The 15,237-nt window shown below is 36.7% G+C and overlaps 1 protein-coding gene across 1 annotated transcript in view; it reads right to left on the bottom strand.

Annotated features, from left to right (window-relative positions):
• Window positions 1–15,237, bottom strand: part of CEP128 (centrosomal protein 128) — a 396,464-nt gene that overhangs the window by 48,484 nt on the left and 332,743 nt on the right. The window contains exon 21 of the mRNA XM_080808359.1: window positions 4,183–4,206. Coding sequence (XP_080664485.1) covers window positions 4,183–4,206 — 24 coding nt within the window. The remainder of the gene's footprint in view (window positions 1–4,182; window positions 4,207–15,237) is intronic.

Below are 15,237 nucleotides of genomic sequence, written 5' to 3'. Positions count from 1 at the left end.
TACCCCTGTCTTTTTGGTACCAAGTGCCCAACCCCTAATTTTTCAACTACATTTCTAAATTTGGATTATTTCCAACATGCACTTCCCCTATTCCTACATGCAGTCTTTCACCATTTTACTCTACCCCTGCACGGAACTACAGCATTTGGATTCCGACACACCACATTTACCAGCCACAAGCCCTGATTAAAAACCACTAATGGCGGTCATCTGGGTGGCTCAGTGTGTTAGCCCTCTGCCTTTGGCTCAGGTTGTGGTCTCCGGGGTCCTGGGATCGAGCCCTGAATAGGGCTCTCTCCTCAGCAGGGAGCCTGCTTTTGCCTATCTTTCTGCCTGCCTTTGCCTCTCTTTCTGCCTGCCTCTCTGTCTACTTGTGATCTTTCCCTCTGTCAAATAAATAAATAAATAAAAGTCTTAAAGAAAAACCAAAAACAAAAAACCATTAATGACTCTCTATTGGCTCTAAGGCAGTGCTACCACTTTAACCCTTTGAGTTGTAGGTAACTGATAGCAATGCAAATGATTCTTGTTCATAGACATGCAAATAAATGTTGTCTGATGGAGGTTCAATTGATTTCCTTCCTCCACCTTGGAAGAAGCCAGTTTTACATCTATTTTAAATTCACTTCAGTGCTCTAGTGCCTACCTATGTGGTTCTTTGCTCCTTTAAGTCTACTTTAACATCTTACTAATTCTCTCATTAATGAGTTAAATAAACTCATTACTTCATTTCATATTTGTGTAAGAGTCATAATTTCATAGTTTTACATTTTTGGAAAAATATTCTTTTAACAACCCCTTTCTGTTCCTTACTATCTTCAAAGTTCGATCATAGCCCCAACATGGGATGACTTCTCTGGCTCTGACACTACTGATTCTTTGCATTTCAGAGATGAATCTAATCTCTTCCATCATGTCCCCAAAACTACAAGATCCATGGTTTTCCTAGAACCTAGACCATGATGGTGTCTTATTTTACAAGTTTTTTTCTTTATAAGAGCTCCTATAAAACGCATTGTGTTTCATTCATGTGGTGTAGACAGTGTATTTTTATCTTACATCATTAATTTATTTACATGGGAGTAGCTGTTCTCCTCAATTAAAGTACAGATTCCTTGAGAAAACTAATCAGTTTTTCCTCTTCCTCTTCAGTGTCAACACAGTGCCTTATATAGTAGTCAATACGTATCCACTGCTATGTCTCATCCATGGCCCATCAACTGGGGCTATCAATCTAGATTTTTTCAGGTAATCACTTAGATTTATTTGGAGAATCAACATGCCATATTTTGGCACAAAGTTGGTTCCTTCCTAAAAAATTCACATTAAACTTAAATGAAAATCATAACTGCTTTCGTGAAACATCAAGTAAAGTGCAATACTAATCAGAAAGGCTAGGGAAAAAAAATAAATTGATGTCCTTCTGGGGAATTTTTTTCCCTTCAACTATTGAACTGGTTCTGTGTATACCTATATTCATAAAAACAGTCTATGTGAGGGTCATATATGGACTATATGTGGGAGGATCATATTCTTTTCTTCTACAAATGTTTACGGATTGTCCAATATATAGCAGGAATTTTTGACAGGTTCTGGGATGCATTTACACCCCAAATTAAAATGTAATTTCTAATCCAAGAAGCTCAACTGCTAGTGAAGAAGAGAGAAACGTTGAGGAAGAGGGGGATACATGGACATATGATAATGACCTAAGCATTTGCATCACTAGTGACAAGCCATATCAACGTGCTCATTTTGATGAAAAGACCATCTTATTTTCATGTATTGTAACTACAGAACCTTTTAAGTCTCCTAATGAAACAATGAAATTTCAAACTTTTGCAGACTTGTATCACCATAACATATACCCTACATTCAACACTTTCTACGTTAATACCAACCCAACCAAATGTAGACCACCACCATTTCCTGCAGTTTAAGTGCTGAGTTAGTGAGAGAATAATAAATGATCCTGAGATTACTTTCAGCATATTTGATTTTATGAACTATAAAACACTTTACCAGTTGAATAGTCTACCAAGTGTATTAAATCTGCTGCTTATAATGCCATACGAAGTCAAAGAACTTCATAATATTTGAGCATTAACATTATTACTAAGCATTTTCATTTTTATGGTTTTACTTATGATAATTATTTCAAATTAAAACCATCTTGAGAAAACCGCCACTGTAAAAAACCTCGTCCATTTAATCAATTTTATCTTTCTCATGATGACTTTTTATTTTTACCTTTATTCCTAAAGGAACCCTTAGAATAAGGCACTTAAGATCATACTCCATAGTACTTTTAGTAAAGAGATTATATAAACACAAAGACTAACAAATGCTAATAAGAGTTATAGGCTTTTGGTTGTTTGTATAATTTTCAGTTTTGTATGGCATATTGGCATAATTAAAATAATAATTAAAATAATTAAGTAAGATATAATAAGCAATCATATAATGATAACCTAACATTTGTCTGGCCCTAAATATTTTCACATATATTCTGTCTCAATTCTCACAACAACCTGACAAAGTTTAATTATTATTATTATCATTTTTACAGATGAGGGAATCAAGAAACAAGTGACTTGCTGAATGTTGTGTAAATGGCATTTTGAACGTTGAACCTAAGTCCTCAGACTCAAAATTTCTGTTTTTGTTCATACTCTTAAAAAGGGCATTTAATTCACAAGCCAAATCCTGTTGGCAAGACACTTCCTAAGGGTAAGTAAAATATATGTGGAAGAACAGTAAACATTTTATTCACCTACAATGTCATCATACTGAAACTGAGAAGGTCAGTGTAATTTCCAAATGGCCCAGTTAAATCTAAGGAATAGATTATTTACCCACGAGGGTCTGGACACTGTCAGTCAAAATCACTTGCTTACATAGGACTAAAATGAGCTCCATTAGCATCTTTCCATTTCTCACACTCACAAAATAAATATTTTATTCTTTATTTGCCACATTGTTTAAAGGTTTCTTATTTTTTTCCTGTTTTTTAAAAACATATAAAGAAAAAATAAAAATCACCACTAGACCAAAGCCACTCTTAATATTTTGTGTGCTTGTTTTCTGAATGTCTTTTTTTAACACAAAATATTCAATATTTGCATCATACTCTCCATATGCCTGTGTATTCTACTTCCCCTCCCCCTGTATAAAGAGCATAGCAATATTTACTTTTGAAAAATATGACTTTTTATGACTAAAAAATCTTTTGTCATAAGGTGGTATTATAAATTATTTTACCATTCTTCCAATTCACATGGTTTTTATTCCAAAAAGGTTTATTTATAAAAGAGTATAACGTTTTATAAAACTTGAAAAAATAGAGAAAGGAATGAAATCACAGTCCTCTCATCTAACAAGTCATTTTTATGAGTTTTCCTCAGTCTCTTCTACTCTTTATTCATACGTCTATCATTACCTGTTATCACTGAAGTACACACGATTATATTTGTCTTTTCAGTTTGTTTTCTATTATACGCCTTTTCCGTAACAACAGTGGTATGCTGGACGGAAAAGTCCCCACCTTTATCCAACCATTCAGTACTATATTGTCAAACAATAAGTTGTCCCCCCTTTCTTCCTAAAATCATTTAAAATAAATCATTTTATAATAAATATTACAAACATGTAGTCTTTACATTCACTCACCTTAAAAAATTCATTCCCTGATGCTAGATTCCTGCAAGCAAGATTATTGATAAAAAGGCTGACCAGCTTTTAACATTATTTGGGTATTGGTGAAAACCTTGTACAAAAATATTAAGGTTGAATATCTGTACTTCCAAGTATAAACAGTTTCCCAATCTCAGCTTCTGATCAACCAGTCCTTTTAGTGATTGGGCAATACAGACACAAACATATAGGATATTGATTATACTTAAGCTAATTATGCTTTCCATGGATTAGTACATCTTGGTATCCTCAGTCTTGAGAGAGCAGTGACCAGTGAAATAGGCACATTTTTGTTTTTTCTCTTTTTTCACTTTAAAAATCTGTATCCACATACTTTTCAGGTATAGTTTAGCTTATCCTCCCCTCTGAATCCTAGATGTAGTTTTAGAAATGCTTTCTCAAACTGCTTCTTTTGGGGAGTGCTCTGAAATCCACCTCAGGACACAGCAGTAATTCTGACAGAAGGAGAAAGAAAACGCCTCAACTTACCATTTCTAATGCATTTACACGGTCCTGCAAATAAAGCATAATGCAGAATTATAAAAACAAAGCTATTAAAAATCATTTCAATTTACTTCTAATTTTCAGATTTTCTACTTATTCTCTATTAGTAATAATGTTTTGAAAACCTCAAAAAATGAAAACTCCTACTCAGGATGATTTCTACAATAGAAAGAGTCAGGAAAGAATCACTGTACTTCTCATCTCAGTTGTGTTCAATTTAACATCTCAGTTGTGTTTAATTTAACGGTAAATATCAGAAACTCATATGCAGTGACTAAATGGGATAAACATTACCACTTTTGCATTGGTAAAATGATTTATCTATGTAAGGATTTATAAGTATTACATACATACATTTGAATATATGAACAACTAGATGATAGTAGTAATATAAAAAAGGACTTTGGCACAATACCAGCGCTCAGTTAGGTACACAGTACAAAGTGTGACTTGGAAAGTAAAGTTCAGACATAAGAATAACTTCATTGGGACGCCTAGGTGGCTCAGTGGGTTAAAGCCTCTGCCTTCGGCTCAGGTCATGATGCCAGAGTCCTGGGATGGAGCCCCGCATCTGGCTCTCTGCTCGGCAAGGAGCCTGCTTCCTCCTCTCTCTCTCTGCCTGCCTCTCTGCCTGCCTCTCTGCCTACCTGTGATCTCTGTCTGTCAAATAAATAAATAAATAAAATCTTAAAAAAAAAAAAAGAATAACTTCATCAATTAAGATTAAGAAGTAATTTGTTAACTGAAACAAGGCAGGAAATATAAACAAGAAAGATGTCACATGCAGCCAATCTTGAATTCAGATGGGCCCTCTCTACCTATAGTATCTTTGAAGGTTCTACAGAAAAATCTGTTTTCCTTTTTTCAAGATTTTATTTATTTATTTGACAGAGAGAGACACGGTGAGAAAGGGAACACTGGCAGGGGGTGTAGGAGAGGGAAAAGCAGGCTTCCTCCCGAGCAAGGAGCCCAATGCAGGGTCGATCGCAGGACTCCAGGATCATGACCTGAGCCAAAGGCAGACGCTTAATGACTGAGCCACCCAGACGCCCCGGAAAATCTAGGTTTTAAAAAGGGTCATTGACAACAATATTGCTACAAAGCTAAACGATTAGGTAAATGGTTGCATTCTCAAAGCAGCAACTATATTCTCAACTTTTTTCAGAGCTGACAGCTACGTAGAGGAAATCTTTATCAATGAAAAGAGGCTGAATTTGAGAGAGGAGAGTCTGAAGATTTAACGAAATAGAAGGCCGTCTTTTGGGGGAAGATCAAGGCCACTTTTCCTTCTTTTCTCTCATTGGAAGCAATAGGACACGTGTGACATCTGGATTTCCTTTTTGTTTAATCAAATTAATTTTGCCCAAGACGTAAGGGGGGAAGTGGTACAGAGAGCCACTCAGCTCAGATCTCTCAGTAGTCCTACAGGGACTGAAGTGGACGCAGGACACTCAGAAGCAGCAAGAACTTGGCACTCACAGCCACACTCCCAGCCTTACCTAACACATACAGGCCTTGCCTTTGAGGACTTCCACAGAGTTGAACATTCCTACCCTTTAAACATTTGGCTATGTGGGTACAAGTGAAATGAATATATTATGCAAAATCAGCCAAAGCAGACTGTTCTTAGCAATATAATCTGTTTAATTGCATTTTGTTGGCATACTTGAGAGAACTTCACCCTCGCCCCCATAATTTTCATGAAATAACTGCCGTTTGGTTGGTGACTTGTGTACTGTCACTTTTGAATGCTTCATAATAAATGCATATAATAATGCCTCAAGGGGGTTTTGATCTGTTGTTACCAGGCATCTTATTCACAGTCCATCTGGGACAAAACCATTCAGCAATGCTTTATCATCCTTTGCAGATTGAACAGAAGAACCTCATTAGATATCTTACGGAGACAGAAACAGCCTTTGGGCAGTATCACATTTATATGAACCATCTTGGAAGGCTCAAAATATTTACAGCCACTATTTGGGCCTTAAGTTTTCCATATACCGTGTATTTATGGGCTCATATTATTTAGGATTAGCACATTTTAAAGGCAAACATACAACTAGTTTTAAAAGCACGCATAAAGTTAGTTGGAAATCAGAGTTTTCATATGAGGTCAAAACAGTAGAATTTAAATTGTCTCTTAATTCAGATCTCTGTGTTTGGCAAAGATAAACTGATATAATTTATGTATTAGTGTCTTCATTTTACTTGAATATTTGTCACAAGATTTTTAAAAGAAATACACACTGTCATGGACTGCGTGTTCTTATTCTCATAAAATTCATGGATTGAAACCCTAATCCCCAATGCAATGGCATTTAGAGATGGGACATTTGGGAGGTAGTTAGGTCATGAGGACAGAGTCCTCATGATGGGATCAGTGTCCTTATAAGAAGAGACAGAATGCTTCTCTTTCTGCTCTCTGCCATGGAAGGACATAATGAGAAAAGATGGTCACCTACAAGAAAGGAAGAAGGCCCTCGCCAAGGACCGAATCTGCCAGACCCTCAATTTTGGACTCCTCCCCCTCCACAACTGTGAGAAATGTTTGTTGTTTAAGTCCCCCAGTCTGTGGTAAATTGTCGTAGCAGTTCAAGCTGACCAAGGCATGTGCCCAGTCTTTAAGACTATGAACACAAATGGTCCAAGAAAACTCCATTTTGTTAAAATATAAAGATGAAGAAATTATTTACTTCAGTGCAATTTACTTACGTCTTTTCTTTTCTTTCTTTCTTTTTTTTTTAAGATTTTATTTATTTGACACACAGAGAGAGATCACAAGTAGGCAGAGAGGTAGGCGGAGAGAGAGAGGAGGAAGCAGGCTCCCCGCTGAGCAGAGAGCCTGATGCAGGGCTCGATCCCAGGACCCTGAGATCATGACCTGAGCCAAAGGCAGAGGCTTAACCCACTGAGCCACCCAGGCACCCCTACTTATGTCTTTTCATCTATAACCTACTTCATTCCAAATTGGTACTGAGTTTTCTACGAAAAATGTAATATGTTACCAAAATGAGAAAATTAGGGCAATAGACAATTCAGTTCATTAACCTGAATTTCAATAATTCCATTTGCCAATCAACAGCAGCTAATCGAATACCAGCCATCACTGCCAATTAGTGAGGTTTGTCTAAACTGTACAGTTGTTTGGTCTTAATTATAGGCTATCAATAAAAAGAAACTACTCCTAGTCTTTATGGACTTACTGACTTGCTTTTAAAAGTTAAGAAATGCTTTGAAAATGGAAATGGTTGACTTCTTTTTTGTCAGATAAGATTATAATTCTGTATATAAAAGAATTAGGCTACTGCAAATATTTTTTCTCAAACAAAATACATCCACACTTCCTTTCTGGTTCTTCTTATTAAAACAGAGATAACTTAAGCCAATACTGTGGCACTGATACAGCCCACAAAACAAACGTCAGTATATGTCCTAGAATGAACATCTAAGTACAGGATAGTAAATTCTGTTCTTTTTCACCTCTCTCACTCCAACCAGAAGTGCACAGTGTTTTGTTGTTGTTTAATCTCCAATTTTCATTTCATACATCAGTCATTCTTATTTTTGTAGTCAGGGACTTTGAGAGTCTGATGACACCTGATCTTCTCCCCAGGAAATTGTACATTATCCACAACATACACATAATTCTGCATACACTTTTAGGAGAACTGTAGACTCTCAGAGGTCTTCATATCCTTTTACCCCCAACAAAAACACTTGAAATAAGATGTAAGAGCATTATACAAAAATTATTTTATTAAGATGAATCTACTGATTTCTCCTATATGAAGTATTTCTGGATAAATGACACCAATAACAAAGAAAGAAGTGATTGGGAGCGGAAGGTTAAAATAAGAATCGAAGGAAAAATGCCTTCAATGTTTTGAAGAAGAAAGTTCTTGGGGGCGGGGGAACCATTTTTTTGGTTTTTTTGTGACTATTCTTTCATTTTATCTAAAGAGGGGAACAATCTAAGACACACCTAAAATGGCAAAAATTATTTAAAGTTTACTCTAAAAATTATCCATGTAGTCACTGCATAGCCATTGAGTTCCAATGTAAAGTGCTATCTACTCTTCATAATGTGAGCATTATATACAATTTCTGAGTATTAATAATGCTGCTAGACAACACACTGTAATTCATTCTGGGCTAGGCAGAGCAAGAAGGGAGAGGTATATTTTGGAAGAGGTCTACAGCGTATGTACTATAAAAAGATGTATTACAACTTTTTATGATCATGTTAGCAATCTGCTTTGAGCTGTATATATGCCTTTTCTACCTGGTTGTACATTGGAATTTATGACTGAACTGAGGCAAATTCATTAGCATCACTAGAGATGGGCAAATATTTGTAGCCTAAGTTAGGAAATGAGTGCTATATGGATCACTGGCATCTGAATCCCTGATCATTAACAGTTTGATTTAGCCAAGCCAATCAATAAGACATATTGATTCATCCATCCCATCTAAGAGATGAATTAGAGGACTTGTAGGTCTAAATAATCAGAGTTTTGCCTCTGGTAAGTGTAGTTGAACTGGCCTAGTGACTTTAGCACAATAATGCAGCATTTTCCAGGAATGCTTTACATATATCCATTGACATATGAAAATGCACAATACCGGTATAAGAATATAACAAAAGTCTCTCACTCTTCTAAGTCTGGATCTTTAGGAGTATAGAATAATTCTGAAAGCTTCTCTGGAACTGAAAGACCATGATGGACCAATAATTTTCAAAAACAAAGACCCACAATGGGGACTCCTTCCACTACTGTTCCAAAAGCAAAAGGCCTCTCTTCTGAAAGAAAAATCCACTTGGCTTCATCCAGAGATACCACTGTGTGGCATTTTTCCAGTCAATGTTAACACTGCTTAATCAATATTCACACTTTACTTGCTACTTCTATATAAATGACATAAAACAAAATACAAATATGTGCATTTTTTTCTCTATGAATTTCCACATGACAATCTGTTACATTTAACACACTGTCCGCCATCTTTTAATAACTAAAAGAGCTCAAAATAATTCCAAATATATTCTTTTCCAAAATTCAAGATATTAAAATGAATGAAAAGGAAATGGCCTTTATTAGTCATCACAAAAAAATGAGTGTTTCACATAGTGATTTAAAATAAATTAAGACAAAGAGCTAAAAACTGCAAACAACCTTAATGTTGCAACACCAAAAAAGTTTTAAAATATAGCTTCAGTTGACTTTGAATATAGCAAAAGAGTCAATGATCTATATGTAAAACTGTACGTTGTCTATTGTAAGTGAAACAAAATTACTCTCAAGACAAACTTCAGAACAAGTGGCTTGTGAGCAGCATGCAGTGGTTTCCCAATCATCCAGAGTTTGCTTTACCCGTCACTGGATTCCTATACTCTGTTCTTGTTCATTCATTTCACTAGCTGCTTAAGTGTCCTTTTCAAATAAGCGACTACAGGATCCAAAATAACAGCACAGAAATACTGAAAAGAAAACTGCAGCAAGGAATCAAGATTTTGTCTAGGAAGTTGTTAATAACAAAACAATGGGAAGAAATCAGAGAGAGAGATAAACCATGCGAGACTCTGGACTCGGGGAAACAAACTGAGGGTTACAGAAGGTAGGAGGGTGGGGAGATGGGGTGACCGGGAGATGGGGGTGACCAGATGATGGGTATTAAGGAGGGTAAGTGTTGGGATGAGCACTGGGTGTTATATGCAACTGATGAATTGTTGAACACTACAACAAAAACTTGTGATGTACTACATGCTGGCTAACTGAACATAAAAAAAAAAAAAAAAAAAAAGTCATCAATAACCCTCCCCGCCCCCACCACTCCCCAACCCCACCACTGCCCAACACTTTGACTTATCAAAAAAAGCCAGTTTAAAGGGATGTATCATTTCCCAGCCTAGGGGCAATACCCAGTAACACTTGTGTTACCTGCTTTTCACTCAGGGTGTGGCAAATACCTGATAGAATTAGAGGCAGGATTTAAGAAGGGAATCAAAATATGTGCTCCCCATTTCTGATCTGTTCTTTCATCCACTACCACTGTCCTGATCAGACCTCAGACAGCCCGCTGTTCTTCTGTAGGGTTCCTCAGCAACACTGGCAGGTGGCATTTTGGGTTTGCAGTCTTCTTATGTGGCGAGCACCATCCCTTCTACTCTGACAATGCTTGTGTCACTTGTTCAGAGAAGTCTGAGATTGCACTTGTCCCGAATTGGGAAAGGGTTGTGTGCATGTGTTTGCTGGGGTGGGGGTGGGGCAGGGAAGATGAAGAGAAAGATAGGGAAATGGGGCTCCGTTGCTTTGTTCCAACAGATTTCACGCTGGAAAATGCAGCCCGAGAGGCAAAGTAGGGTTTTGCTTGAAATCCCTACAAATGCTTCCAGTCAACTGCACAAAATTAAAACCAAAGAAGTCCCACATCTACCCTTTATGTTTCAGATCACGGAGGAAAGCAATGAGGTTTTTTTTTTTTTTTTCTCCTTTAAAATGAAGAATCACATTAGGATTCTTCGTTAATGCACAATGTAATGTGGTGCACAGGTACCTAGAGGATAAGACTACAAACAAATGAAGGGCAAAAGATACAGAACATTCTTTCTCCCAGAACTGCACAATTCCACAGAAAACCTGTTGGTAACAGGTAATAAGAGTTCAGTGAATGACATCTGGACTGGGGAACAACTAAAAATTATTTGCAGATACATAAAGGTTATGATGGTGGTTAGGGGCAATGCAAATGACAACCAATGTAATTGCAAAGACTGACGGTCCCCCAAAAGAGATGTAGGCACAGTAGTTGAATAGTAGGGGGAGAAAGCCAGCAACTCAGAAACCAATACACCATATTTCTCCCCCAAGGATTTACATTTAAAAAAATAAAGTATATGTCTCCAGTGGTGAGGTAGTCATACATCAGCTGAATATGCTCTGAACTCATATGCAAATTACAGTGCAGTAGTGATTATGGCATAATTTATGAGGAGGTTTGTGTCATGAAGAACTTGTGGAAAACAATTGGGTATGTTTTTTTCAGGGTGTGTATCTGACTGTCACCAGACACAGCTGGCCTAATGAGACTCCCTGAGGCTGACATCTCCTCTGAATCCCTCAAGGACACACATCTTCCAGACTCCAGGTGGAGAGTATTCACAGAGAAACCCACTTCACCATGGAACCCACTGCCCCAAGCTCCTTCTTCCTGAATATATGAATCGCAGCACTTGGTTGCTGACTATCATGCATATCACAAGCTAAGTCATTAAATGGTATGAGAAAATGGTCCACTTTGGGAATTAAATTGCTTACCTTTGAGCAATTCCAATAACTCACATCTCAATTTACGTGCAGTTATTTTACTCTAGTGTTTTCAGGAATTAAAGGACAAGGAACAAGTATGAGGGGCTCTCTCATCCTCGTTCCCATATTCCTTCTGAGGGCTTCTGTAGAGTTACCGCCCACTGTCCTATACTAAAGAGATAGACTGTTGATAAGGATATCCAGACATAAGCAGAAGGCCTTAAAATAATATATTTGGCTGACACAAGTTAGGTTTTTCTTGCCTCCTCTTCAGTTTGACTAAGATCAAAACTATCATTAATCTCCACTTCCCAACATACAAGCACAGGTTACGTAGGGGACAGATAGTTCAAGGATTTAAAACTAACCTCAGATTATTGGTACTTGGACCATCAATGGTACACTATTCTTAGTATCCAAGAAAAACAAGGAAAAACCCCCAACAACTCAGTTTCCACTTGTACTGCTGAGATACATACCTGAAGGCTGACTTATCCTATACGTCCTAAAATAAAGTAGATGTGTTTTGACTGTTCAGTTTCAAATATCCTAAATAGTCCTTCCTATGAAATACTTAACTGCTTTTTCTTCAAATTGAGCTTCATTCTGAATTTTCATTGCAGTCTGACTAGCATCTTCCCAACGTGGAATTTTAAACAGTTGCTTTGGCTGTTTAAGAGAGATGTGAGTAAAGAAAAGAGTTGGAAAGCTCTATTATCTTAAAATATTTGAAAGCACTATAAATAGCCAGAGCTATAAAAATAATACTAATAGGACTATAATAATTTCTACTAAAATTTTTAATTTCTGCATTTAGAAAATGATATCACACTGTGCTCTTAAAATGTTTTCCCCAAATAATTCCTTACCCAACTTAAATACACAGATTTTAGGGAAATCATTACTTGAAACTTAAAGTATTTGATTCTTCAGGATTATAGAGCTAAAATTTTTCAGGATTATAGAACTAAAGTATCCTAAAACTTCTTACTTTCAAATATCCTTAGAAGAACCTAATCATAAATTCCAAAGTCTATGATATGAAGGAATAAATAAGGTGAGAGCTTGCTAATGGATGCACCTGGGCAGTTTTAGCCAGTCATGAAAGCTTCTTTTAACACTCACAACCCTACTTGTGGATAATGCAGCACTGATGTAATGTGCTTTTAGGAGTTCAGGAAGGTCTGATTAGTCAAAATTATGTTTCCTTCCATTTGCAAAATTATTAAAAATCCTACCAATAGAAATGTATTCTTTGCCTCCCCCCACTCTAGTTCACCTTTTCAAAGGCAAACAATCATGGGATGGAAAACCATTGAACTAGTTCATTCTAAGGCAGGGGTCAGCAAAGTAGGACACGAAGCCATTCGAACCTATCCCTTGTTTTTATAGGCTCATGAGCTAAAAATGGTTTTTACACTTTTATTTGGATAAAGAAAAATCAAAGTAAGAATAATATTTTATGACATGTGAAAATTACATGGAATTCAAATTTCAGTTTCCCTAAACAATTTTTATTGGAACACAGCCCATTCATTTCCTTACATATTGTCTATGGCTGCTTTCATTCTGTCATGGCAGAGGTGAGTCATTGGGAGACAGCATATAGCCTGTAAAACTGAAAATATTTAGACTCTGGCCCTTTACAGAAAGTTTGGCAACCCTCTGTTCTAAAGTGTTGATGTCCTATAGGAATTACTTCCTGCCTCACAGAGGGAGGTCACCGGATAGCAAAACAACCCCTGTCAGATTCTGGAAGGAGGAGATAAGGTGAAACACACTGACCAGGGGCAAGAAAAGACAACAGGAACAGGAAAATTTTTACTTAACTTTTAAACTTTAGAATAACATCAAAAAGTTGTATATGCATAAATACATATGTCCAGAATACAAACCATTCCTCAGATCATTAAAGTTTCTTCTTTTTTTTTTTTTTTTAATTTTTTTTTTTTTTTAATTTATTTGTTAGAGAGAGAGAGCGAGCGAGCACAGGCAGACAGAGTGGTAGGCAGAGGCAGAGGGAGAAGCAGGCTCCCCGCCGAGCAAGGAGCCCGATGTGGGACTCGATCCCAGGACGCCGGGATCATGACCCGAGCCGAAGGCAGCCGCTTAACCAACTGAATGTCTTTCCTCCCTCCCTCTCTTCCACTCACTTATTCATTTAATTAATTCATCCATTCATTCACATTTATTGAGGCAGACACTTTGCTGAGCGTTGTGTACACAGTTATCAACAAGAAAGATAAGGTCTCTCTGCCGTTATGGACTTTACATGCCAAAGGAGAAGACACATAAATAAGATACTCAAAAACTGTGATGGGGGTGCTGAGGGCAGAGATTTACTTTAAACAGGTTGCTCAGGTTAAGTTCCCACAAAGAGGTGACATTTGAGCTGAAACTCAAAGGATGAAAATGAGCCATCACTGAAAGAGCTAAGGGAAAAGCATTACAGAGAGAGGAAGTACCAAATGCAAAGGTCCTGGGACAGGAAAAGGGTTTGCTTAATTTCAGGAGTAAAAGAGACAATGGTATGTGTGCTGTGGCTGTTAACAAAAACATCCTTTTAAAGTTCCAGTACCATAAACTCAACACTATTTATTAAAAGCTTATTATTTGCTGAAAATATGTTTTCATTTAATGCTCTCCCAAACTCTCAATAGGTGAATATCATTAATTTCATTCATTTTATAGTCAGAGAAATAGACTCAAAGATAGTAAACATATTGAATTCCACATTGTGATTGAGCTTAGACTATAATCCAGGTCCGTGTGATTTAAAGGAGTCTATACTCTCAAAATCAAAATCTATGTTAAAAAAACACAAGCCCTATGTATATATTTATATATTTATCTATATAGATGATACCTTTTTTATTACCACTAGGGCTATATTTTGTGTGTGATAGAAGTTAGGGCTTACCCTGGAAAACCAATTCAGAGCCTCTTTCTCAAAATTACACATACCAGAATAGCATTCCAGAAACTTATTTTTAACAGATGCCAGGTGACGGTATAACAAAACACATACTATATCACAATAAAATTTCATGTTCAAATAAAAACCATTATTTGTACCCATTCTTATAGTTATTTACCATATAATCAAAGGGATTATATTTTTGCCATATGCCTTTCTTAAGTAAGCTGTGACTGCTTCTGACTTCTGAGTCTCACGTTTGGCCAGCTGAAGCACACAGAGCCAATACCACCGGGAAAATCCCAAAGAAAAGGATAAAAAAAAAAAACAAAGATCTAAACTTAATTAGCTGTGATGCTATACAGCAAACTGGCACCTCTATTGTGCTGGTCTCCCAAGTCTTTCAGGTCTGGCTGCGCGAGTTAGATTCATTACTGAGCTCATAAATGGCCCCTCTCCCCCCGCTCCTGTTTTACTGGTGACAAATTTATTAGTTCTTTTCTAACAGTGAAATGAGAACTAGGGATTTCAATTACACCCAGAATGTAGTAAAGGCATGGAATCTCTTGTAAGTAACATTTTTCTATTCCATTTTAAGAGCAAATATAGAAGTACTGTTAATAGACATTAAATGTTATTTATTAGCATCCTAATAAGCCTGCACACTTTTAAAAGTAAACATTAAACTTCTAACAAATTACATTTAGAAGCTAAGTGGAATGCAGGTACTCTGGAAAGGGAATGCACTTCAGAATCAATTTTTAAAAACCCATATCATCACTGATTATGATAAAAAGACAAAGATATGAGGAG

Source organism: Martes martes (assembly GCF_963455335.1).
Source record: "Martes martes genome assembly, chromosome: 7".
Lineage (NCBI taxonomy): Eukaryota > Metazoa > Chordata > Mammalia > Carnivora > Mustelidae > Martes > Martes martes.
This window is presented reverse-complemented; position numbering and strand designations above follow the sequence as displayed.